Here is a 24,690-nt window from a genome sequence, read left to right as displayed (position 1 = left end):
TCATGCGTCGTCCTGACAACCGGCACCGATTAGAGTGGTTTTAGAGCAGATAGATGTATTATGTGTGTGTTGGAAGAGTCTCAGCAACAAACTGTTACACGTGTGGGAAAGGACCAACACTTCCCAACACAACGTTTGATGGAGCAATCTGACTGTGCCTCATTTTCTCCTCCCATCCCGCCCATCTTCTTACATTCCACCATCATCTTCTTCTTCGCACTTACACTCAAGTAGTCCCCCTCCTGCTCCCTCTCCCTCCCCCTCCCCTTCCCACACACACACACACACTCCGGTTTGTGGTCTGCTCACAATTGCGGCTGCCGTTGACAGTAATTATAGTTATTTGCTGAACGGGGCTGTCGCCGTCTTAGCAGAACTTTTATGGATGTTTGAAATTATAGATGTTTCTCTCAGACAGCCAACGTACGTATTTCATATTTAGGATTCAGTGTAGAATGATTTCCACTCACATTTGAAAGCGATAGTTATCAATTTGTCACGTTGCCACTTGGAAATTGGCAATAATTGAAGATATTGTTGTTATGGTTTCTTTCACTACATACTGATGATGTAAGCTTTAATTTAATAAACTAAATTATTATTAATATGCTTATATGGAGAACCTTAATTAGAATTTAACTTTAAATTAAAATTAATTGATTCTTTAAATTCCCTTCATTACTAAACCTCTATCCTCTGCCGCCTCTTCTTCTTCTTCTTCTTCGTCCTCTCACACCGTGCTCTCCTCGTTCCCCCGCTTGTCCCTGCGTCTCTATCAGACGTTCAGCCTTTGACAGACACCCTGGCCACTCCCTTGGAGATTTGCTGTTAATTGGTTTAATTGATCCGAATTGATCTTAACTGATTCAAAAGTCAACATGCTGATGAGTGCTGTCAGTCCGGCGCCTGAGTTGATTAATTAGCGAGAGTTCTTAACAAGGTTGTGATTGATTGGCTACTTCCTGTCCGCTGTCAGTCATCTGCATTTCCCTGCCAGTTGTCGGAAAGAGAGTTTGAGTTGCGATAATTGGGAATAAAGTCCAGATTGAGACGACTTCTCTCACACATATATTCATTGATCATTAACTCATTGATTAGCTATTGGCTCTGAAGCATCACAGAGTTTCATCTCACATAAACCAGTTAGAAACACAGAAATATAACGTCAATTCTTGATCGAGCAACAACAGCATCAATCTTCTTTCATTGGCAATAGGAGAGTATTGATTATGGATCTGTTATTGATTTCATACCGTGTAGAAACCAGTAGAAAACCACTTAAATGACCACAAACTACTAATATTATACTGAAATATACTAAATGTAAAGCAAAGTGCTGCATTGCTCAGGTTGCTTCTCTACTTGCTTTATTACAAACTGTTCCACTTCATACTAGTCAACAATTCCTTGCTCTGCCTGTAATTCCATCCCTCCGTACTTCACCATATGTTGCTGTACTAGTTTCTGTTTGTCCGTAGAAGAATGAATTAGGAGGGCAAAGCTCCGGGGCCGGGTTAGTTTAGTTTAGCACCATATGAAAACAATTCCGAATGAGTCTCAGAGTGACTAAATGAACAAATCTGCTTTGGCAGGGTGAGATCAGTTTGTAAGACGCTGCTATGAAACCTCAGAGGGAGACGCTTGGCTGTAGGTGCCACCGGCCAGCTGGACAGCCTGTGTGTGTGTGTGTGTGTGTGTTATAGGTCAGCCTCTCAGCTTATAATTTGCTGCCCAAATCATGAGGTTATGCATTAATAATGTCCCCTGAATGATTTATTTCCAAATGTTTAGAGATTGGAGGCAGAGAGAAACAGAGCTCATCAACGGAAGAATAACAGAGAAAGAGAGGGGAGGCTGTAAAACAAAGAGAACGGGTCCAGAGAACAGATTGAAGGAGAAGGCGCCATCCAGAGGGACGCAATCATAGATGGAGAGAAACAGGTGGAGACAGAGAGAGAGAGGGGGAGAGAGAGAGAGAGTAAAGGGGGCGTTCAGGGGGTGTAATCATTTGGCAGGGAGTCTTGGCTAAACATTGAGGTTTTAACACTGGGTTGTTAATGTCCTGCTACCATAAATGGCTGTTGTGGCTCAGTGTGCAGAGAGCCAGCGTGGATGGGCGGCTGATTTGGGAGGCAGGAGACGAGAAGGCCGTTTTGTGGCGTTCCGCCGTTGCACATTGCAAAGCCCGCAGCTCCTTTACACAGGGAGAGGAAATTTAACGAGTTAATTGTCCATTTGCGCGCTTATTAGATATTTCACAATGATTCACACTGGCAATGCTTTAGACGCGCCATAGGCTAAATGTTTCCCAGACCTAATTTAGGGGGAATTAAACATTTCAATTCACATCTCTCAGCCCAAGACTCACTGTGTGCTTGTTAGAGGGAAACTGTTTACATCATTTACATTTTAGTCCTCCAATCTTACTCCTGCCAGTATTTATAACTCTGACCAAATATCCATGAATCTTAGGAAGTTCATTATATACTTTTTATGCATATGTTAAATATTCGAGTGGGAAATTAGGGGCATATTTACAAAAAAAAACCCAAATCGATGTTAAATTCCGCTTTCCTCGCAGTTCCTCAATTTTCCGAGCTATTTCCTAACACTGATGTGTGTGAGAAGGAGCACAGACGCAGGTCACTAATCTGAATGAAGTACCGCTAATAAGGATCAGCTGCTGCACACTGGACACACACCGTGACGCATCTGTGTGAGGCGACGGAGCGCAGCAGCGTCTCCTCACAGGCTGCTGCTCGCTTTACCGAGGGAACGGAACGATGAAATGAAGTCGAGAGGGCGAGTACAGAGGAAAAAGTCTGAAAAGTCTGATATTTAATTGAATGCAAAGTGAGCTGATCTCTCTCTCCCTCTCTCTCTCTCTCTCTTTGTGTGTCTTCACGTTTACACTTGCTCATCCCGGGTGCTGTTTCCACTCCTGCAGCGATGAGATAAATCATTTCTACCGAGTGTTTAAATGAATCCACATCCCTCCCTCCTTCCATAATTTTGCGGTCATACATAAGAAATGCTCTAAATAGATAATGCATGAACCCAAACACTCACTTTCTGTCACTTGGCAGGTCCTAAACACTCAGCCAGGCCCCTCGGTAAATACAGGGAGGCACTATTTTGCACATTTCCACCTAAAAAAGGCGGTGAGTGTTGAGGAAATGTGGCCCTTTTGTTTCAGCTGTCGTGCATTATTCCGTTGCTTTTTTCCGCTCTTCTTCACTGCTTAATACATTCACAACCCTTAAGTGGGCATTAGCATGTTTAATTGAAGCTGAGTAATTATTCAGCTACATCAGCGTCTCCGAGCTGCACTAAATGCTTTCCAACTCACGGCCAAAATGTGAAATATTTAAAGATTCACTTCACCCGAAAATAGAAAACTGGGGATTTGTGTGTGTGTGTGTGTGTGTGTGTGTGTGTGTGTGTGTGTGTGTGTGTGTGTGTGTGTGTGTGTGTGTGTGTGTGTGTGTGTGTGTGTGTGTGTGTGTGTGTGTGTGTGTGTGTGTGTGTGTGTGTGTGTGTGTGTGTGTGTTTTGAAGCATGCAGGATGAAATGGGAGTGAACGCAGCCTCTCACCCTGGGAGCGCTGCAACATTAAACATGGTAATGCTCAGACCGTGTTATATGGCCATGCGGCCTCTCATCCTGGGAGCCCCGTACTCTAATAATACACTCTCACTGACTTATGTAGGGGTTTCCAAGAAGTCAGGGAAAAGTTCTGTGGAATTCCAGGTGAGATCCGATCCCCTCGACCACATCTGGGCCTTAAAGGAGATCTGGATCTGGAGCAGGGATGTTAAACAGCCCTCAAAGTTGATTAAAATAACAGAAAAGAACTTCTAAATCTATCAAATCCCAAGGAAATCTGACGCCAGTGGAGACTTTTCTACTGCAATTACAGTTCTAAACCCAAAGGCTTCACTCTCATTGAACCGCCATCACATTTTTAATTATTCATGGGAAAGAAAGCTTCATCTTTTTGCTACGCACGTAACTTCCAAGGGTCCTCGTTTCGATTGTGGAAGATAGGTTTGAATCTGAAGATAGGTTTGAATCTGTGGATCGGCAGGGAGGGAACCTTCTTATGATTAAAGAGTGATGCTCAAAGTTCCCTTGAGCAAAGAAAACACAACAAAAACCCGCGCCGACACCCAGCTGCTCGGCCGGCGTGAGTCTGGAGCCCTGATGGAACGAGGCAGCACCCAGATGTGTCTGTGTGTATTACAGTTTGCTCTCATCCCCAGCAAATACACCCGCAGGCTGCAGCTGGAAATAGGAATGTGTTCTCAGTCATCGTGCCTTTTAAATAATAATTTGAAAAAGAAAAAAGAATATGAAGAGTTCTCCCTTAAAGCTAGAAACCAGTGAGCCGTGATGACAAATAAACACAAAGTCCTCAACACCGTTCCACCTTTAGATTTGTCAACTTTGATCAGGAAGAGACGAGAAGAGAAGAGACACGTTCATTCATACGGGACACTCATAAGATCATCACATCATCACTGTGAGCTGCTTATCCTGTTAAACTCTCAACTAAGATCACTTTATCACTTCTATTGTGTGGTTTTACAGGGACTTTAGATGAGGACTTTGTCTCATAATGTCACAGGTGTATTGTGTCTCAGGCTTCTTGCTCAAAGCTCATTTGCAGCTCTTCTCCCTGGGTAGACTTTAAAGAGATGTGAGTGTAAAACAGATAATTACTTCTGTAGATAAAAATGGTTTCAACAAGGTGAAAGTTGTGATTAGTTCAACATAAAGAGAGTGAAAGAACTGAGAGTGAGAGCAGATTATGTGTTGGTGTGTAGGCTGTATCAGGTGATGCGTTGATGGATGAAGAAATGAGACGATCTCCTCCTCTTTGTCCCTATTTCTCTGCATTTTGTACATTTGAGTTGCACTCCGGCGCACCCCGGACCTCTAAAGGCCCACATTGAAACTGTCACTCACTGAGCCGTCCAGTCGATCCGCCGGTCAATCAAGATTTTACTACTGTTGCACTTACTGTAAGTAGCTCGGTTAACAGTGTCAGGTAAAAGCCTTGAGTGTCTAGTCAGTCAGCCATTCAGTCTGGCAGTCAGCCAGTTAGTGGGTCATTCAGCCAGCCATCCGGCCCGTTGAATGGTTGCCAGGGGTTCCATTTACCGTACGAATTTCAGTCTGAACACCGAGAAATAATGTCCGTCTCTTATTAATGAACATTAACATTACAGAAAGTGGGAAGTGGAAGGGGCAGAAAAGTGAGCGTGGCGAGATTCTGACAACGCTGCAAAGTCAGTAAATGTCACAGTGTAGCGTTAACATGTTCCCTAGATTAAAAGGCAGGAAATTAACTTGAACCTCAAGTGCAACTCTTACAAATCAAAGGGAGAAATGTAGGGAATGTCTGTTTTGGTTTTAGAGCAATGGCCGCAGTGCTGGAGAGTGAAATGTGGTGGCAGGGACGTATTTCAGAGAGATAAACACAGGCTCCTCTGAGGATCTGGAGTGCTGCATCTGTGCTGGAAGATTCCCTCTCAAACCTCAAAGATTTACTTGTTTTCACGTGTTGAATGGTGCTCGCCATCACAAATAACAAGAGAATGTGAGGCATGAAAGCATCACAGAGTCCCTGAGTCCCTCGCAGAACCTGCTCCCTCCTATTGTTTCACATCACAGTCATGTTGAACACACCATGTTTTTGGCACCTTAGCCCCTTTTTAAGAAAAAGATTTGAACGCCAAACAGCCCTCTTAGATGTGGGAACCTGTGCCAGGGCCTTGCCTCGCTTTTCAACTGTTTGCTGCCAAATTCGTTCGCGGTTCATCAAAGCTGACGGTGGAAATGCCAAATAAATGTGGCGGCGGCGGCGGCAGCGTGGAATAAAGGGCGAGCGGTAGATGTTTCTTGATGGAAGAGGCTTTAGGTGCAGTGAGCTCTGACGCCGGATGAAAAGGTCTATCTGAAGTTTTGGAAGCGATCCAGAAGTGTCTGATTACACCTTAATGGAACTAATCCAGGAGCGGCCCGGACACAAATGTGATGGACTGTGCAGAACTGGATGGACCGGCTCTGTCAGACAAAGGAGGCCGAGGCCCCTCTTGACCTTCAGCCGTCACCCTGATTGAATTCCGGGTAGCACCTCCATCAGCTGCCTGCGTCGGCATCCAAAAGTTGAAATGATTTAGAATGGCAGCTGCTTGTCCCTCCACAAACAGCTTAATGAAAGTCGACCTCAGCTGTGACTCTCTCCTCTAAACACGATAAATAATAACAAAAATAAACCTTAATCTACAACGTTTCCACCGAGGCATTTTGAGACCTAACCCTCATTCCCGGTTGTTGTGGCTGCCCCTTTGTGGCCAGAGTTCATTGACCTTCTCTTCTTGGTGTTGCTCAACCGCAATCTCAAAGTATTCATTTGGCGTTACAGGCAGAACAACTACTTCATTTAAAGTTTGTTGACATAAAGCGTCTTCATTTGAGCCATTAATGATTAGTTGGAGGCATGGCTCTCCTTCTAGAGCAGCAGTAAAGTAGCTTCCCTCCCTTTGTTAATTATCAATGTTTACTGTCTCTTTATTGCTCTGTGTTTACTTGTTTCTCTGTGGGTTCTGTCCAAATGCAATAGGAAATAATATCCTGTGTGTTTGGGGAATAACAAATGCTGCACGTTACGCTCATTATGCATTCTGCCCACACACTCCTCAGGTGCTCAGCGCCGATGTCCAACACCCTACACACACACACACACACACACCCTACACCCTCAACACCTGTGTGTGTGTGTGTGTGTGTGTGTGTGTGTGTGTGTGTGTGTGTGTGTGTGTGTGTGTGTGTGTGTTTGCATGCATGCAGGAGTGTGTCACTGTGTGTGTGTGTGCATTTACGCAAGATTTTTAATGTATCCAACATCTCTCCTCACTGCTGTTTGTGTTTCCACAGTGTGTGTGTGTGTGTGTGTGTACACTGTATATGCATGCACAAACTACAGGCTACACTTCTATGTGTGCTTTTGTGGCGGTGTGAATGTGTGTGTTGGTCCACCTGTCTCCCTGGCGTCTGTCTTCATGTGTGTGTGTGTGTGTGTGTGTGTGTGTGTGTGTCAGGTATGAACAATCTGCTTCCTTCCCTGCGGCTCCACCTACCAATCACGCCCTTCCATCATCTCTCTTCATTACGTATTCATGACTTTCTGTGTCTGCAGGGATGTGATTGGCTCATAATGATCAACTGACGGCGTTATCAGTCAGCCAACGCCACGGCAACAGAAATCAGTCAGTCAGAACAATAGAAACAGCAGTCAACCACTGGTATGAAAACATTATTCACCAGTGAGGCAGTACAGCCCTCAGGGTGGTTGATATATTGGATTCTGCAGCCTGCGCGCTCTCTCTTTGATTCGCCTCTCATGACGTCTTAATCCCGCCTGTGATCAAAGCCCAGGCGCCCATCTTGGAATGTTAATTGTAACTTTCTATGCGTAATTACAGCTCCGGAAGAATGGAGCAGTTAGTACATGTGAATACAACCATTGACTTTTTTTTGTGTAAATAAATCCCCCGGTCTTTTTTCCTTGTCAGCCATGGCTAAAGCTCCATTAGTCAAACCCCGGCACAGAGACACTGCAGGCCCCAGGGGGTTGATACGGCCTCATATATCTACGTACTACCCCTTTATCATCTTTTATATTATTTCGGGTGCTTGTAATTCACCGGGACCGTGTTGCAATCTCTTGTTGATACATCAAAAGGGCCATTAACACTGGGATCATTACTGTAGCTGAATATACTGGCTGGAATTAATTCAGCCGGTTTGCATAAACACAGTTTGCCGATGTTGTGTGATCACTAGTCTGCGCTTACAAAGTAGCTCATTGAATGCCAAAGCACTGCCAACTGTCCTCAGTCATTGATTGTACTCATTATTTCCATATATTCATGATAGAAAATGACTTGTGGAGTGTTGGGAACATGGAGAGCACAGCAGCCCGCTCGCTCATTCATACCACCACCATGACAGCTTAATGCATCAAAAGCACATTACTGATGAATTAAGGTTAAATATGATCCATGAATGCAACACCATACAAGACATAATGCAGAAGCCGTTGAGCTCGTTGTTTGTAGTTAATATATTTTGAGCCACGATGAGTTTCTGTTGCGTCCCGGCGTAAAATAAAGCATCTTCATTATAGGCTGAGATGGATGATGGAGCCTTTAACTCAGCAGTCTACACGAATATCAAACACATCTTAACATCCTCACACTCTGACATTATGCCTCATATCTGCCTGGTAACAGAGCGACTGCAGATTTCTCCGTCCTGGTTGGGGATCACGTCTCAGCGTTCACTGCAGCACTTTGCTTCCCTTATGCGAGCATAAAAACACAAACTAAGCTAGGAGCATCAAGCCCAGATGTTGGTGAAGCTCTTTCAAAGTGATCGACGCCACTTTACTCAGAGTTCACATGGTATCGTGGCTCTAACTGTCAGTGTTAAACCTTCATGTCTTCCTGGTAATGAGGGAATTGATGTTTAATTTAGGTTGAATCCTGACACCTTAGCCTCCTTGACATACTGCATATGCTTATTGGTTTCCTATCTCAGGAAGATTTTGTTAAATAAGCAATATGTTAGTTCATAACCAGCGTTGGGCTAAATGCAGCTGCCCCTCCATCTGCTGTCTGCTGAGCTGCTGGTTTCAGGCGGGAATATTACCATGGGTGTGTTTACTTTCATACATATTTACTCCAGGCAGGTTTTATGATGCATATTAACAGGGGCTCCAATCAACCAATGAATTTGCACACAAGTACAAACAAATTTGACTTTTAACTATTCTGGCCCAGATTCCCAGAGTGGAATGCCAAACATGAGGGTGGCGGCGGTGGGTTTGCTATGTTCAAACCTGATTAGAATGCTTTGATCAGGATCAGAGCCGGGCTGTCCAAAAGAACAAAAAGAACAAAAAACCCGGAGATGAACGTTCAGAATTTCCTGACAATTAGAGCATTTGCAGATATTTAATCTGAAAGCGGCGGCGTAAACATCCAGCACACACTTTTGTCAGCTCTGTTCTCTCCCCGCACGCACAACAAAGAGTCGTGACAGTGCGGCTTTTTGCTCCAAACACAACAGTCTTTCTGACGTTTATAATGGTAGAGTGAGCCATCCAGTGTCATGTGGACTAAAGGCGTCGTGTATCAGAGTGCAGGAGAACAGAATTCACACTTTCTTCCCTATAGATTTGGAGTTCTGTTTCTAAATGCAGTATTCAGCCCACAGTTTCCAACATGCTCCACAAGTGACCCCTAAAACATGCGAGCGTGGGAAGTGTGAGTCGCTGCTATTTATTATCATTAACCAAAATCCACCAAGATCCAGCTTAGATCTGACAGATGGCAGACGCTGGATCCGATGTCACATTTGCGCTCCGTCATTCTGAATAGGAATGACACGGGTGTTAGCAGTAATAAGCCTCATTCTTCTCGTGTAGGTGGATTGCTGTCAAGTTTTAGGTTTTGGGTAGATGAACTAGCAGTGGGCTGAAGGAACGGCCTCGTATTTTGTCAGACTGTTACGCTGTCCACAGCTGTGTGTGTGTGTGTGTGTGTGTGTGTGTGTGTGTGTGTGTGTGTGTGTGTGTGTGTGTCGCTCTGAGGGACTCGTAAGCAGCTGTGATACACGAGTTGCTGGAAGGGGACTCGTTAACGGGGGGCGAAAATAGTAAAGGGACTTGATATTGGCTCATCACGGTTTGTGGGCTTTGTTATGCAGAACTCCCATAAACATCAACATGAATCATATCACTGGAGGAAAAGTGTATTGTTTAGTCTGAGAGAACTATGGGTGCTTTAGGTGATTGAATCTTTTATTTGTGCCACATGACAGAAAGTGATCTACCATGTCCATCTGAGATTTAACTCAGCTCTCTGCTTGCTACAAAGAGCAGCAGACGTCACCCAGAAGCAAACTTTACTTTATAATAACTTTTTAAACCTTGGTAGCAACGCCTATTTGTCCATTTCTACGTTTGACACTTTGGCACTTAGGCAATATTCAGATTACAGCCTCAGCCGATACACATCAGGTTTATTTACACGTTTCTAACAAGGATTCATTCAGTAATCGAGCTTTTTAGTGCCCTGTTGTCATAATAACCGCATTAAACTATCATTCTGTTGTATCTTTAACACAACGCGGTGTGTGTGTGAGTGCGGCCTCTTTACATTAGATTAATTGTGAACACGCTCATCGATCGGGCGTAGCGTCCAGATGCTAAGTAGAGTACCTCTGACATATGAGCACGCGTGTAGCCGCTGTAACATTAGGATAATTGTTGGCATAAAACACACATGATTTAACATCAGCGGGGTAAATAGAATAACACTGATGTATGTGCGTTTCTACAGCCAGTGTGCTGAGCATTAGGATAATTGTAGCACATTAACTCATCTGCCATTTGTCACCATTCACTGGATTAGTTGGCCCATTATGAAAACGATGGCTGTCAGCTCATCCATCAGACGTTTACTTTGGTGATCCGTCACTCTACTTTGTCATACGGGACAAGATCTACGCATTAGTGTGTTTTTATTATTTATGGTGATGTTGAATCCATTTTGACAGAGCAAAGGGAGTCAAATTATGATTAGATTTCTTTGGTTTTTGAAGGTTTTTGACCAAGATGTGAGCGAAATGGAACGGTGCCAAGTGCATTGTCGAGCCGCCGCTCCCTCCGACGCTCGTCCTTGATTTGCTCTGATTAAAGGGAGCGTTTTTTTTCCTGATGTGCCGTCATCTGAAATGCTTTGATAGCAGAGCTGTGTTATTGTTATTGTGATTAAAGCTGCAATTTTCCTCTAGCAGCTTTAATTTTTTTGGGAGGGCAGGGCTTCCAGCTGAAATGTAAACATCTGATGTACCTTTACGAGCAGAAACCCTTGAATGATGCAACTGTTTCTTCCTCTCTGCTTCCCTCTTCTCCTTCCCCACTCTTCTTCCTCCATTCCCACCATGTTTCAAACTTATTTTGCCTTCCATGACCTTATTATTCCACGCCGCTCTCTTCTCCCTCCTCAACACTGAGAGAGAGAGAGAGAGAGAGAAGAATCGGCCATTTCCTTTTAAAAACCTAGATATCTTCACTTCTGTTCTCTTTTATGCGATCTGTCCTGCTGATTTTCTTCTTTCTGTCTTCTGTTCTCTTCTGCAGTGAAGCGATCAGTAGATTTTAAATCGCGGGGCGTTAAATTATTCCCCGGCAAAGACTCCAACAACAAGTTTTCAATACGTGAGTTCACACGTTTTAATCTCACTATGGCTATGAATTAACGTGATGGCTGGGCTTTGGCTTGGACTGACCTTTGATTCCTTGTTTCCTTGTTTGGTTTCCTTTTCCTTTTGCATGGAGTGGTTTGTGTCTCTTTTAAAGAAAGGCTGTGTTGCTTTCAACGCAGATTCCAAACACCGAGCACCCTGCTAACATACCACACTGTCAATAATCTGCCTCTACCTGACGCCTTTACCTGCCAGAGTGTGTGAAAGCAGCACCGCCTTTCTGAGAGTCTTGCTTCTGCCTGATGCTCCTCTGCTGCTGCCGCTGCTGTGACTTTCTTGTTTGATGTTTTTTTTTTTACGTGTTTGTTTTTGTCAGTGTCTCGGGTTCATGCATGTTTAATAATCACGCCTCGCTCCGGTAATCATGCTTGGCTCTGGCTGGCTTTGGGTGTGTTCCAGTCATGTGATTCAGCTGTTGTTGTGATCCTGTGTACTGCCCTTCTCTCCTCTCCTCTTCATCACACACGCACACCGACACTCCAGGACGAACTGTACTTTCCTTGAAATCTTCTCTGCATTTAAATCGCAGAGCCGCACGCTGTTTTTGTAGCTTCTTTGATAATTCCTCATCAATTGGATCTTCCTCACGCCGCTTTGCTCTTTCAGGCATCTATAATAAATAGAGAACACTGAAAACCCCACCAACAAAAATCATATTTCAGTGGTTCTCAAATACGCCCTGAACAGCAAACACCTCAGTTTAGACGTGTTACAGTAGGCGAGCACGTAAACAGCGAGCACTTGGGCTGGACTGAGCTATTTAATGTCATTATAGTGTTGAATAAAACTATGAAACCTGAAGTAGGCATTGATTGTTCGGCCCAGGAGAAACACACACGCACAAACACACACACACACACACAGCAGGCGATGTGAAAGTGTAGTAGAAGGATTTAGGTGTGAAGGAAGTGTTAGGGAGCCAATTCTCAGGAATGAACTGTTCCTACTGATCAGAGCAAGAATAGGATCGCACTCTGGTTTGGTTGGTGGTAGAATTCTCCAACCCATTAATAAACAAGGGTGCAACCGGTGCCACAGTTTGAGAACCAATCCATGCAACTCCTACCTCCCCACCCACAGTTGTCTTCTCCTGTGCCGTGTTAGATAGTTTCCTCCTATAATCAGTTACAATCAGCACAAAGAATAAGACGCGCTGGAAACAAACTCTAATGAGACGCCCTGGAGTTGAAGTGTCATGGTGCTAATGGCTCATCAGTCTTTTTTGTCCCAACATGAATAAAAAGTCTTTGGAGTGTCTCCGCTCTTAAAAGTAAAACCACACACTGAAGGATCGCTTCTAAAAGGCGTCATTACACACACTCTCACACACACTCTAACCTCTGCTGTGTCACATGTCTTTCACATTCACCTCACTCTTCCTCCTTCTCCTCATTATTCCTCCTCACTACTGGTCTCTCACACACACTGTGGGTGTGTGGGTGTGTGGGTGTGTGTGTGTGTGTGTGTGTGTGTGTGTGTGTGTGTGTGTGAAGGTCAGTCATTTATGTGCTACAGATAATCTTGCTACTGATGAGCTCTGTGTCTTTCCCACCTTACCACACACACACACGCACACACACACGGGGTGATTTCACAGAAACACTCATGCATGATAGTCTACAGGCATATGCACATATTTGCACTTCTACACAAAGACACACAGTACACACACTCCTACAGTACATTAGGGCATATTACACAAGGTCATACAGTATATTCAAACATGTACATGCCAGATACAGACAGATGAACACACACACACACACACACACACACACACACACACACACACACACATCATGGAGTCCACTTTGGTTCATCATGTGATTTGTTGCTTGCTTGTAATTGCTTGCTTATAATGTTTATGTTTTTGCTGCATTAAGTGGCTTGTTTTCCCATTTCTACTGTGCTTGTGCCCTCTGTGTGTGTACTTGTGTGTGTGTGTGTGTGTGTGTGTGTGTGTGTGTGTGTGTGTGTACTATTGTATTTGATGACAAAGCTGTGGCTGAGTCCCCGGGTTTCCTGACAGGTTGTGGAGTCACGGTTGATGTTTGATTCTGCAGATGCTAATTTGTATGTTAATTAGTCCAACTCTGATTGGTTGGGATGTTGGTTTACTCTTCAACTGTTCACTGAAGCACAAATATCACATGTGTGCACGTGTGTGTGTGTGTGCCCGTGTGTGTGTGTGTGTGTGTGTGTGTGTGTGTGTGTGTGTGTGTGTGTGTGTGTCTGTGTGTGTGTGTGTGTAACTGTACAGTATACACATGACAAACTTCTGCACATATGCGCCTTAATGTATATGTGTGCAGGTTTGTGTCGTGTGTGTGTGTGTGTGTGTGTGCTGTATGAGACACTGCACAGTACTGATACTGTAACCACTCCCTCTGTTATGGTTTTAATAGACCAGATGGCCAAATTAGCCGCTCCAACAAAGCAACAAACTACTGTAACACACTTACACACACACACACACTCACACACACACACTCTTACACCGCTCCCACCTGCTGGGTTGGTTGATAGATTAACCATGTACATGCATGTTGGTCAGATGGAACAAACGTCCCCGGGGGTCCAGGTTTGGGCAGCAGGGTCGGGTCGCGTTCGGAGGAAGTTTGTGTTGGAAACCTCCGCTCATCAAACAAACCAATGCTAAATCTCTTCACACACTTACTAAATCATACTTATCGCTTGTGTTTCCGCCCTCACACTTAACACGAAGCTGTGACGTTGCTATACACACACACATTATTCTCTTTCTCCCATTTGAATATCAATCAATGCATTTAGACATCAAACTGCACCATAGGGTTTTTTTTTTGTTTCCTCAAGAAAAGAACATAAAGAAAAGTACAGCAAGCTGCTTTCTCCCTCCAGTTACACCCGACTGACACAAGACATTAAGACGAACGACTCCAGGAAAGCAGTTAAATCCTCCGAGTGGCCTAATTTTACATTCATGGGTGTGAATGAAAGATGAAGCCAGTTCAAAGATTGTTGAAATAATTAACTCTCACTCTGATCTCATTAAAGCGTTCCAATTCCTGTCAGGCAGGGGGACGGAAATGTGTAGAAATACTTACTTACTTACTTCATTACTGCTAATGCTTCTGTTGAGTGCTGACGTATCGGCTTTATGGAGATGGAGTCACGTGTCGGGTCGTCTGGTCAGAGATAGAGATTCTGACCGGATCGGATCACCGTTTAAGGTTCTTGCTGACGTATTCTGGGAGAATTGGGACCTGACCCAGGTGCTGTGTCCTCCTCGGCCCCCGGTTTCTATATCTCCTTATCTGTCCTTCCTCTCTCTGAAGTGAACAAAGTGAGTGGGCAGTAAGTGGCGATTATTTGCAGGGAAATAAGATTTGTGCTGCATTTTCACCAAACGAGCCACAGACGCTGGCTGCACTCTCAGGTTCTGGTAGTTAAAGCAGCCCAAATGCTTTCAACCTGGAACGAGATGCTCCCCCGATGTTATTCTCTGTGCTCTGCTGTGGCTGAAATGGAGAGTTTGCTTAACTGGTCTGCTGCCTGATGGATTGTGTGAAGCCTCCCTGACCCGTCTGGCTGTACCTGTCCACCTGTCCTGTCTCTCTGTGTAGTAAATGAAGGTGGTGTGAGACAGGCGTCTAACTCCTGCCCTGACCCGGGAGAACCAGAGAATGGAAAACGCCACGGAAGTGACTTCAGGTATGACACACACACACCAAAACACAGTTAGAACATTTGTATTCAGGCATGTGTAGAGACACACTGCATGTATGCATTGCACATTTTTTCAAACCGATCTCATACATATTTATCTGACTCCGCCGGTCTCTCCTCTGTTCTGTGTGATGTTTGTGTGTGTGTGTGTGTGTGTGTGTGTGTGTGTGTAGCATTGGGAGTGTGGTTCAGTTTAGTTGCAGTGAGGATTACGTCCTTCAGGGGAGTAAGACCATCAGCTGCCAGAGGGTGGCTGAGGTGTTTGCGGCGTGGAGCGACCACAGGCCGGTCTGTAAAGGTAAGAGCCTGTCCTCATTCATCTGCACAAGCACACACATTACACACACAGACACTGGCCCAGGCTGTCAGGGACACACACACGCACACACAGGCATACAGATGGAGGAAGAGGAAGTTGCCAGTGTGCCGTCTTGGCTTCTCCTCAGCTTGAGTTTGAGCTGATCGGGGCTGAGTTTACATGGAAATATTCCCAGTCCCAGTTTCAAGCCTCTGGCCATAAATTCCAGGAAACAAAACACTCTCACTCTCTAATCTAATATTTGCAGTGTAGCTCGTGTCGCACGCTTTCATCAGGGGAGTTTAGATAGTGATTGTTCGGGACCTTAAATGACACTAACTATCACAAATGCAGGCAAAGTGTAAACAAGTACACACGCTGTCAACGCTCCATTTCAGTGTAACACACAAATCAGTAGACAACATTACACTACAGTTTCCAAAATGGCACAAGATGGGATTCCTAATCTGCAACAAAAGGGGGCAGCACATTTATTTATTTCCTGTTTATTTGTTTACACAGAGACGGGAGTGTGTGTTTCATCAGTGTCACTGAGTTATTAATTCAGTTTGCAAACGACTCGCCCCAAATGGTTCCATTTCTGCCCCCCTGTTTCGGTTTCAGACTTGCAACCCAGACGTATACACACACACACACACACACGCACGTGCGGGCACAGAGGGTGTGAGACAGAGAGAGAGAGAGAGAGAGGGCGTCTGTCATGTTAAATGCCAAAGTCGTTTGTCATGTCTCCCTTCACTAGGCTTCAGACTGTGGCTGGAGACACATACTTTAACATAAAAACCAATATTCGCTGTGCTCCGTGTGTGTGCGTGTGTGTGTGTGTGTGTGTGTGTGTGTGTGTGGGAGAAAGGGAAGGAGAAGTACTGTAACAACCAAGTAATAATCACTGAGGTATAGAGCCGAGAGGGCGGGAGAAGTACGGACAGAGAGGGAGGGGAGGGCAAAGAAAGAAGAGGGAGGCCAGAAAGCCAACGGAGACAAAATGTCACATCTGCTCCTTCGTCTTAAACCACAGCCTCTCTAAAAGTCAAACTCAATGGACTAAGTGAGGAAGGGGAAATATGCTCAGAAACAGATTTAGCATTTCTGTCGGTGCCATTGCCAGTTTGTGCTTCAGAGGAACCCCAGTGAAGAATCTCTTTCAGCCGGAGTGTTATGATGATGATGACGAGGGGACATGTTTCCTCATGGCAGGGAGGTCAGGGTCTGCCATGGAGCAGCACTCAGACAGTCTGCAGGGATTCAATGTCTTGCTCAAGGACACCTGAGCAGGGCAGATGTTTTTCTCCTCCTTCCAGCAGCTTATTAAGCCTGTTGTTGCCGTGACAGTGCAGATCGGTGATATGACGATAATGCAGATTGGATATCTCAGTCTCACCGAGGCTTCGGGGGGCTCCCAGCCACTCACCCTTGTTATCTAAGACATTACCACCATGCTTATGATGAGTAATTAAACCTACACGCTGATGACATCACGGAATTAGCTCCGATTTTCCAGCGCCAGGCAAAGTGTGTACGATCTGGGAAACACACACGCGTTGAGTAGGAGCGGTTCAGAGACGCGTCCTGACCCGGGCTTGGATCCGTCCCACACGTGTCGACACTTTCAAGCATTTTTGGTATTTATCTGCAGAACCTTTCACATGCTCCTCCGGTATGAAATCGATAAGCAGCCAGTGGGAGTGAGAGAGGAGGAGGAGGTGGAAATCAACTCCATCCTGCTGTTCTGCCTTCTTCTTCATCTCCTCTGCAGAGATCGTGCCCACGCAAACAAACAGCTCAGTCTTGTTTTGGTCCATATTGGCAAACTCACAGGGGCTTTAGCATTTCCACTCGCACGCCAAGGTTCCTAAATTTCAATTCTAGACATTGGACATCGTCTCCCTGGTGAGAAACCGTGTGTCGTCTCCACTTTCAGATTTCTCGAGTCATCCAATATCTCCCCATGTATTTGTTGGAAAGGCCCCAGGGGAAGACTTCCAATGACATTAAAAGACATTTACGTTGTTGTCTAGGTGAAAATATGTACCGATACATCAGAAAGTATTCAACCAGCCCTTCACACTTGCATTGATTAACTCTGGTGCCCCTAAAACACTGCAGTGCCGTTCTTTCCAACTTTTTTTTGACAAACCCATGTCATTACTCGTACAACTTCATAATTTGGACAACTTCCAAGTGCACTCTTGTTGCTAAGTAACAAGTGATTCAGTGCGAGTTGATCTTTATTACTTTAAGCACAAGCTCACCATGGGAGCCGTGTTCCTCCACCACAGTCCCATAACACAAAGACAAATATGATGTATGCTTCCCCAAAAGCCAAAATCCTACCGACGCCTGTTGAGATTTACTGATCACATTATATTAAAAACCACAGAGGCCTGTGAACGATCACGGTACATACCTGTGAAGACACCTGGCTGTGTGAACACCATCTCTCACTATTATGTTAAAAGATGAAACCTGTTTGAAATTGTACATTTAATATAAATCCCATTGACTCAGAAGCGATGGAAGCGGCGTACGAGCAGCCAAACACCTCGGAATCGCCTTGAAGTACATCTGCTGGATAGTGTGTACATTTGAAGGGAACTACCTCACACATCCTCGCAGAATCACCTACTTGATACTAATTGGAAAAGCCTCAGCTGCCTCGTCGCCTCAGGCTCACTTTGAACCTCCGCCGGCTTTCACTCCTGTATGAAAATGAATGAAATGTTTGGAAATGAATTAAGTTTTGAGTTTTCCAATTATGTTATTATGTGGACGCTTGATCTCCAGTGAAAACATGTCAGTGTCTCTAATGAACCGTAGAGCGTGTTTACCTTCCTTTGTTTCATCCTGTTCAATGAAAAGGAGGATGAGTAAAGAGGCACTGCGTGGTTGAGCACTTATCAGATTTGACCTTTACATTAAGACTGGCCAATTGCTAAAGTGGATTTCATGAATAACTTTGAGAGGAAGCAGTCTGTCGAGAAGCATCAGGCCAACTGAGTTATTAAGGAGCCACTTCTGTCAAAGCACTTACGCTGCTGAATTTACACTCTGTAACATTAGAGAGAATATAAACCCAAGCATTCTGTAAAATCTGCTCTCTATATCACATAAACAGGCCAATAGAGAGGGACAGAGACGCTGATGATGAGGAAGCACTAGGGGTTGGGACGGAGATAATCATTTCATAGATACAACAAAACAATTGCAAAATCAAATAAAAGTAAAGTACAAAAACAATCATCAAACCCCAATGTCCCTCTGTCCACTCCTATCAAGGCTTTATTAGAGAGAGAGAGGGAGAGAGAGAGAGAGAGAGACCATGTGGCACCTTGATTAATGGACAGATGGCAAGGCCACTGAGCCAACTCACTTTCTATCTGACTTTGTGTGTGAGCGCATACGTATGTGTGTGTGCGCAAACTGTGAGCACTTCAGTTGATCTGTATGGATGTGCAGACTCAAAGCAAGGTGATGTTTGTCACCGCGAACCAGAGAAAACACAGAGAGAGACGGACAAGAGGGATTAAGGGCGTCTCTAAGGAAACAAACAAACAACCAAACAAACCTGAGGAGCAAACGGTCACAAACTATCACCGGAAGTGGATGAAGGAACGGTCAAGAGCACTGATTGACTGTCTGTGCGTGTGTGTGTGTGTGTGTGTGTGTGTGTGTGTGTGTGTGTGTGTGTGTGTGTGTGTGTGTGTACCCGTCATGGAAGGGCCCACTGGAACTCTGTCTGCCAGCCTAATGATGTCATCAATCACTCTCCATGTCCATTGGTCAATCTATGTGCTCTCCTGTAGGCAGCCTGTTAAAACAGCCAGCTCGGCCTGTGATCTCTAATCTGCCCAGCTGTGACTCTTAACTATGATCTATGACTTAACGGGACCACGTTTACTTTAGAAAAGAGTTGTTTCAATGACAAAAACCCTACATTTGGGGTTGCGTCTTTAATTAAAATGCGTTTTACAGATTTATAAATCCTCTGTAGATCCTGATCCTTATGAGAGTCTCTGCTCTCTGACCCATTCCATCAAAATCTGATTTTCTTTATTAACTTCTGTTTATTTTCCCGTTGGGTGGAAAATCATCCACATCCAAGTTTCATTAATAAGGAATTTCCTTTTTGAGAATGTAATAAAAGTAAAAAGAAGCCTGGTAAAGCCGAAGACAAGATTTCTCCGCTTTCCTTCGGTTTCCTCGTGCTGAGGCGTTCGTTCCTGCGGTCAAAGTGCTGCCTGCTCTGCCCCTTACCCACAATGCATCTACCTGTGTAATATCCGGACCAGTAACAGCTGGGAGGGAGTATCGGATGTTTAAACATTCTGGGGTGACAGCAGTGTGTCGTGCTCTCTGTGCTAGGACGACCTGTTCCTTCATCATTTCCTCCGTCTTGCATCATTTGAACCACGCTGATGCCTTGAGTTGTGAAAAATCACTCTGTATTATTCCTTTTTTTATTTCTGATTTGATTTGCCTCCCCCTCTCTGCGCTTTCTGTGCTCTCTGTGTTAGGGTGCAGGTTCACCCGGCGGCTCCGATCCCTGCGAGGGGTTAAATGTCTTCTGTATGCTCCAGGAAATATTGTTGTGTGGGTGATTGAACCGTAACCCTCCGCTGAGGGACGCCCTAACTGCAAAGGCCATCCTGCTGAGAGAGTACGTAATTATGGACCTGAGGGGCAAAGGGACAGCTCAGGCAGAAGGCTGGAGGCACTGCAGACTAACTGCAATCCCACACTCAAGAACCCACTCCAACAGTGTCAAACTCCACAAACTGTCCTCACAGCAACCTTCTCAGCACTTTACGGGCCATGGCAGATATGCTCTGATGCCATAATGCAAAACTTTGGAGCAATGTGAGCAAGGACATCGGCGCTGAAGGTTTTGGCATGTGATCCATCGCTGAAACATATTTTATTTTTGGACCGCGTCCCGAAAGCTTATGTGTGTAGGTGTGTGTGTGTGTGTGTGTAAGAGTTAGACTCCATCTCATCTGCATGTATAAACTCAGATAGATACGTTGATGCTCACACACAGATACACCCTCACACACACACGCCTAAAGCATTCGTTTAATCGCGGTCATGATTCCAACAATATGCTTTTAGTGGCAGATAGACCTCATCAAAAATTTTAATTTCATCTAGAATTCATTATCACTTCAATGATACTGTGGCCCTTTTGGCTCGGAGCCCTCTTCACTGTGTGCCAGTATAAATAATGATGAAAGAGAGAGACAGAGAGACGTGGGGGACAGTGAGAGAGACGTACGCTTGGGGAGACTGACAGGGGCAGAGATGGAGTGTGAGAGAGAGTGAGACACACAGGCAGAGAGACGGAGAGGGCGCAAGGTGCAAGGGACAACGACAAATAAACAGAGGGATGGGGATGGACAGATTGAAATGTAAATCTTGACATACGGACAATAGCCGATGAGAAGACGGGGCGAGTGAAAGATGCGGAGAGAGAGACAGATGGACAGACGCAGCCCGAGAGAGGGATGGAGTTTAATATAAATTATAGGATGTTAGCTCCTCGGGTAATTCCGGTGATAACTCTCTCTGCCCTAGCGCTATAGCAACACGGCGCCCATTCTGCTGCTGTCACGACGACGGGCTCGCCATCCGTTCAGGCCGCGCTGATTGAGCTGTCAGACACGCGCACGCTGCCACGGCGACGCGCACCCGCAGAGTCACGCAGATAAATCACCAAACAACACGAGACTCCAGGAGACGCACACACTCATGGGGAGATACACAAGGAGACGCACACACAGGGCGATGCACGAGGAGACGCATGCCTCGTCACTACATATCTCTACCTAGATCACATCAAGTGAACCGAACGCCAGAAAAGGTCAGCCGAAGCTAAGCCGGGAAGAGATAGAGGAGAGAGAGAGAGAGAGGGAGCAGATATAGGGTGTCTCCAAGGGGTCTTGTTCTAGCTCTGACATTGTCTTACACCACTTCATGGATACACCTCATTACACACACACACACAGACACGGGCACCCTGTGGTACGACTCTTTTACTGGCCCTTTGCCCTCATTCTGAGCCACTGCAACTTAAACTAGCAGTCACAGTAGGACTCAGATCTGTGCTGGGGTGCGAGACGGACGTCCTGCACGGGCAGCGTCCCCGCCGCTGTCCCAGCCCGTTTGTGCGTGTGTGTTCCTGTAGCTAAGTCTACGTGTCACTGCGCGTGTCACCGCACAAGCTTCCATTATGTGTCTGAATCTGGCTTCTGTGTCTCTGTGGAAGTGTGTGTGTGTGTGTGTGTGTGAGTGTGTACGGTAAGTATTCCTGCGGCCTACCGCTGAACAAACTAATTAAGGAACAAACACTGCTTCAAACCAACCAGAAAATTACCTCCCGTCTCTAACAGGACGACCCAAGGACAGACGAGCAGCTTCTCTATCACATCCAGTCACAACACACAGCCTCATAAAAGCTTAGCTGCTTTATCAAACGGCTCACATGTGTCACTCTTAACACCCCAATGAGCCGGTCTTGCGCGTGTGTGTTTGCGTTTCTATGATTCTCTCAATATGTTGACACAATGGGCTGGCGTGGATTTACATGAGCAGGTGGAGATAAGGGAAACGACAGCAGTGTCTCCTCTCTCCTCACACACACAAACAAATATCTAAACAAACCATTTGAGTCGCTCACTCAAAGGCCTCCCCGGTCTGTTACCTCATGATGGGATGTGTAATGGTGTGTCGTGTGTCGTCTTTGTCGCACGCTGGATGTCTGACTCCTCTCTGAAGATGGAATGTAATTATTCGCCATGCTAGTGGTTGGAAGCTGTTGACTTCCAATAGATTTGGGGAGTAAATTGCTGGTGAGTGTCTCTATCCGTCAATACTGCGACTCCAGCTAATCCTGTGGTATTTCACAGCCAATAGCTTCCAATTAAGTACGGCTATCCAGGGAGATGTTGCTGACAGTATCAATAACATCTATCTGACCTTCTATTCCTCTTTCTGCTCTGGTCTACACTTGATTCCTTCTCTTCTCTTCTCTTCTCTTCTCTTCTCTTCTCTTCTCTTCTCTTCTCTTCTCTTCTCTTCTCTTCTCCTCTTCTTCTCTCCTCTCTTACATTGTTCTGTAGCTGTCAGCAGGGTGCCGTCTCTGTTCTCCCCCCCCCCTCCCTCTTCAAATGCTGGATTAAGTCACGAGTCACTTTGGATGAGCTTCACCCAAATTAATGAATTAGTTCTTAAAGCAATTTGTGTGCTCCAGTGGTTCTAGAACGTATCGCTGTTTTCTGCTGCTACTTTCACATCTACTAATATCCCAATTATTCACTTTGTTTGCGTTCACAGTGAAGACGTGTGGCAGTAATCTTCAGGGGCCGTCGGGAACCTTTACGTCTCCCAACTTCCCCATCCAGTACGAGAGCAACGCACAGTGTGTATGGATAATAACTGCTTCAAACCCCAATAAGGTAAATCTCTCTCTCCTTCTCTCTCTCCTTCTTTCTCTCTCTCTTTGTGTTTTGCCTGTCTAATCTCAATGTAAGTGTTATTGCAGCCATTCACAAACTTAGTTGAAAAGCAATTTCCCCATTATTGAAATGCACAGACAATAATTCACATTCACACAAATTAAATGGGAGCCGGCTCAAATCGGCGCCTCCTTGCCTGTGATTGGTTAGATCCTTTGAAGGGGGGGTGGGGAGGGGGGGCTCGAGGGGGAAAGGTGTGATTGGTCCCTTCATTTCCCAGGAGAAATCTGGTTGGTATTCTGGAGACACATCCTCGTTCCACCCAGGGTCACTGTGGTGACCGCTGTGTCGTCAATAGCAACACCTGCGTCAGCGGTATAGGAAGGATTCACACACACATACACACACACACACACACACTCACACACGTACACAGATACATTTTTAAAAGCCATGTTTGACTCACACTGATGCACAAACATGCAAACATATACCCCTCTCTCTCACACACACACACTCCCTCTCTCTGTTTCTTTCTCTCTCCCTCTCACTCACACACTCTCACACACACAGCATTCAGTCAGTGCCCAAGGCCTCTGTTTTATGGCCTAGAGCAATACATTATTGTTGAAGGCTACAATATGTACCTGACTGGTGAAGGCTACATTACTAATGCCCCCTCTACTCCCTAGGTAGGTGTGTGTGTGTGTGTATGTGTGTGTGTGAGACATAACAGGTCAAGTTGGCCTTTCTTGTAAGGAGTTTACTAAGACTCAAGCACATTAAGAAAAATTAAGAGCCCAGCCAGAAAACACATTCCCTGTCACATCCTGTAGTTACCCAGACAAATGTCTCCTTTGTCTTCTTCTTCCTGTTTTGATTCTCTCGCTTCCCTTCCCTCAGACACGTGGAGGGTTCTAACGATGGCTCTTGTTTATGTGTTGTGGTTGGCTTGAAATTGGTAACGGCCAACAAATCTAACAACTCACTCAGGGATTGAGACCAAAACAAACGGTGTGGAAAACAAACCGTATCCAGAACAGAGAATCGACCTGAAGCCTCTGATCTGCCCGAAGAGCCGTCCGTCATTTCAAACTCATTTTTATCGCCGCTAAGACTTAAATTCGCCGGATGTTTTGTTGCCTTTGGATGGCGTCCACGTTGGAAGCGTGGCTGTGTTCTCACGTTCGTCACTTAGACGCTGGAAAATGTCTCGAGCAAGAGGAACAGAGATGTGTTCGTCGTAAGCCTATTTAAAGAGGCCGATGAAGAGATGAAGCGATGGAACGGGATGAGCGTGACAGGGGAATGACAAACGCTTTGGTTTCACCTGACATCATCTCCAATCTTCATCCACTTCTCATCCAACTTGGCAATTGATTGTATTCATTTAGGTGATGCAAAGTACTTGAAGCGTATTGGCGACATCACGGCAATAAATGCAAATCTCAATATGTAAATCCCCGTTTCCCCGCTGGATTAGCATCCTCCAGAGTGGGATTTGTGTCGCGGCCATCAGATAAGTGTCATTGCTGATTTTCCCTTTTTTCGGTGAGGTTTAAATGGGAAAATTCTGTAAATCAGTCCTGCCAGTAGCTTCAATCAATCCTTCTGCAGTCTTACTACGTCTGAAAATGTAATGAGTTTTGAAAGTTTGGAAGTATTGCACCGTGATGTGTGTGTGTGTTGTGATTTAAAGCTGGAACGCTATAGAGTTCAGACCTTTTCAGCTGGCAGTTATTTTTGGAAGAGCAGCGCTTGAACAAAAGCCAATATACATTTCAGGACACATTTATGTAATTAAAGAGGGGAATCGAAGATTATAGGGGCTTTTAATCCGATGGGGGATAATAAATAACTGAAACGTCTCCG

General features: G+C 45.2%; 1 protein-coding gene across 1 annotated transcript in view; it reads left to right on the top strand.

The window, feature by feature from the left end:
• LOC142989894 (CUB and sushi domain-containing protein 3-like) overlaps nt 1-24,690 on the top strand; it is a 246,315-nt gene that overhangs the window by 148,804 nt on the left and 72,821 nt on the right. Inside the window, exons 7-10 of the mRNA XM_076139634.1 lie at nt 11,216-11,293; nt 14,946-15,033; nt 15,222-15,346; nt 22,697-22,818. Of these exons, the coding sequence (XP_075995749.1) occupies nt 11,216-11,293; nt 14,946-15,033; nt 15,222-15,346; nt 22,697-22,818 (413 nt within the window). The remainder of the gene's footprint in view (nt 1-11,215; nt 11,294-14,945; nt 15,034-15,221; nt 15,347-22,696; nt 22,819-24,690) is intronic.

This window comes from Genypterus blacodes, unplaced genomic scaffold (genome assembly GCF_046128005.1).
Source record: "Genypterus blacodes isolate CSIRO-AG114 ecotype Tasmania unplaced genomic scaffold, CSIRO-AGI_Gbla_v1 ptg000438l_1, whole genome shotgun sequence".
NCBI classification, from domain to species: Eukaryota; Metazoa; Chordata; class Actinopteri; order Ophidiiformes; family Ophidiidae; genus Genypterus; species Genypterus blacodes.
Note: the sequence above shows the minus strand (reverse complement) of the source record. Positions and strands in the feature narration are given on the sequence as shown.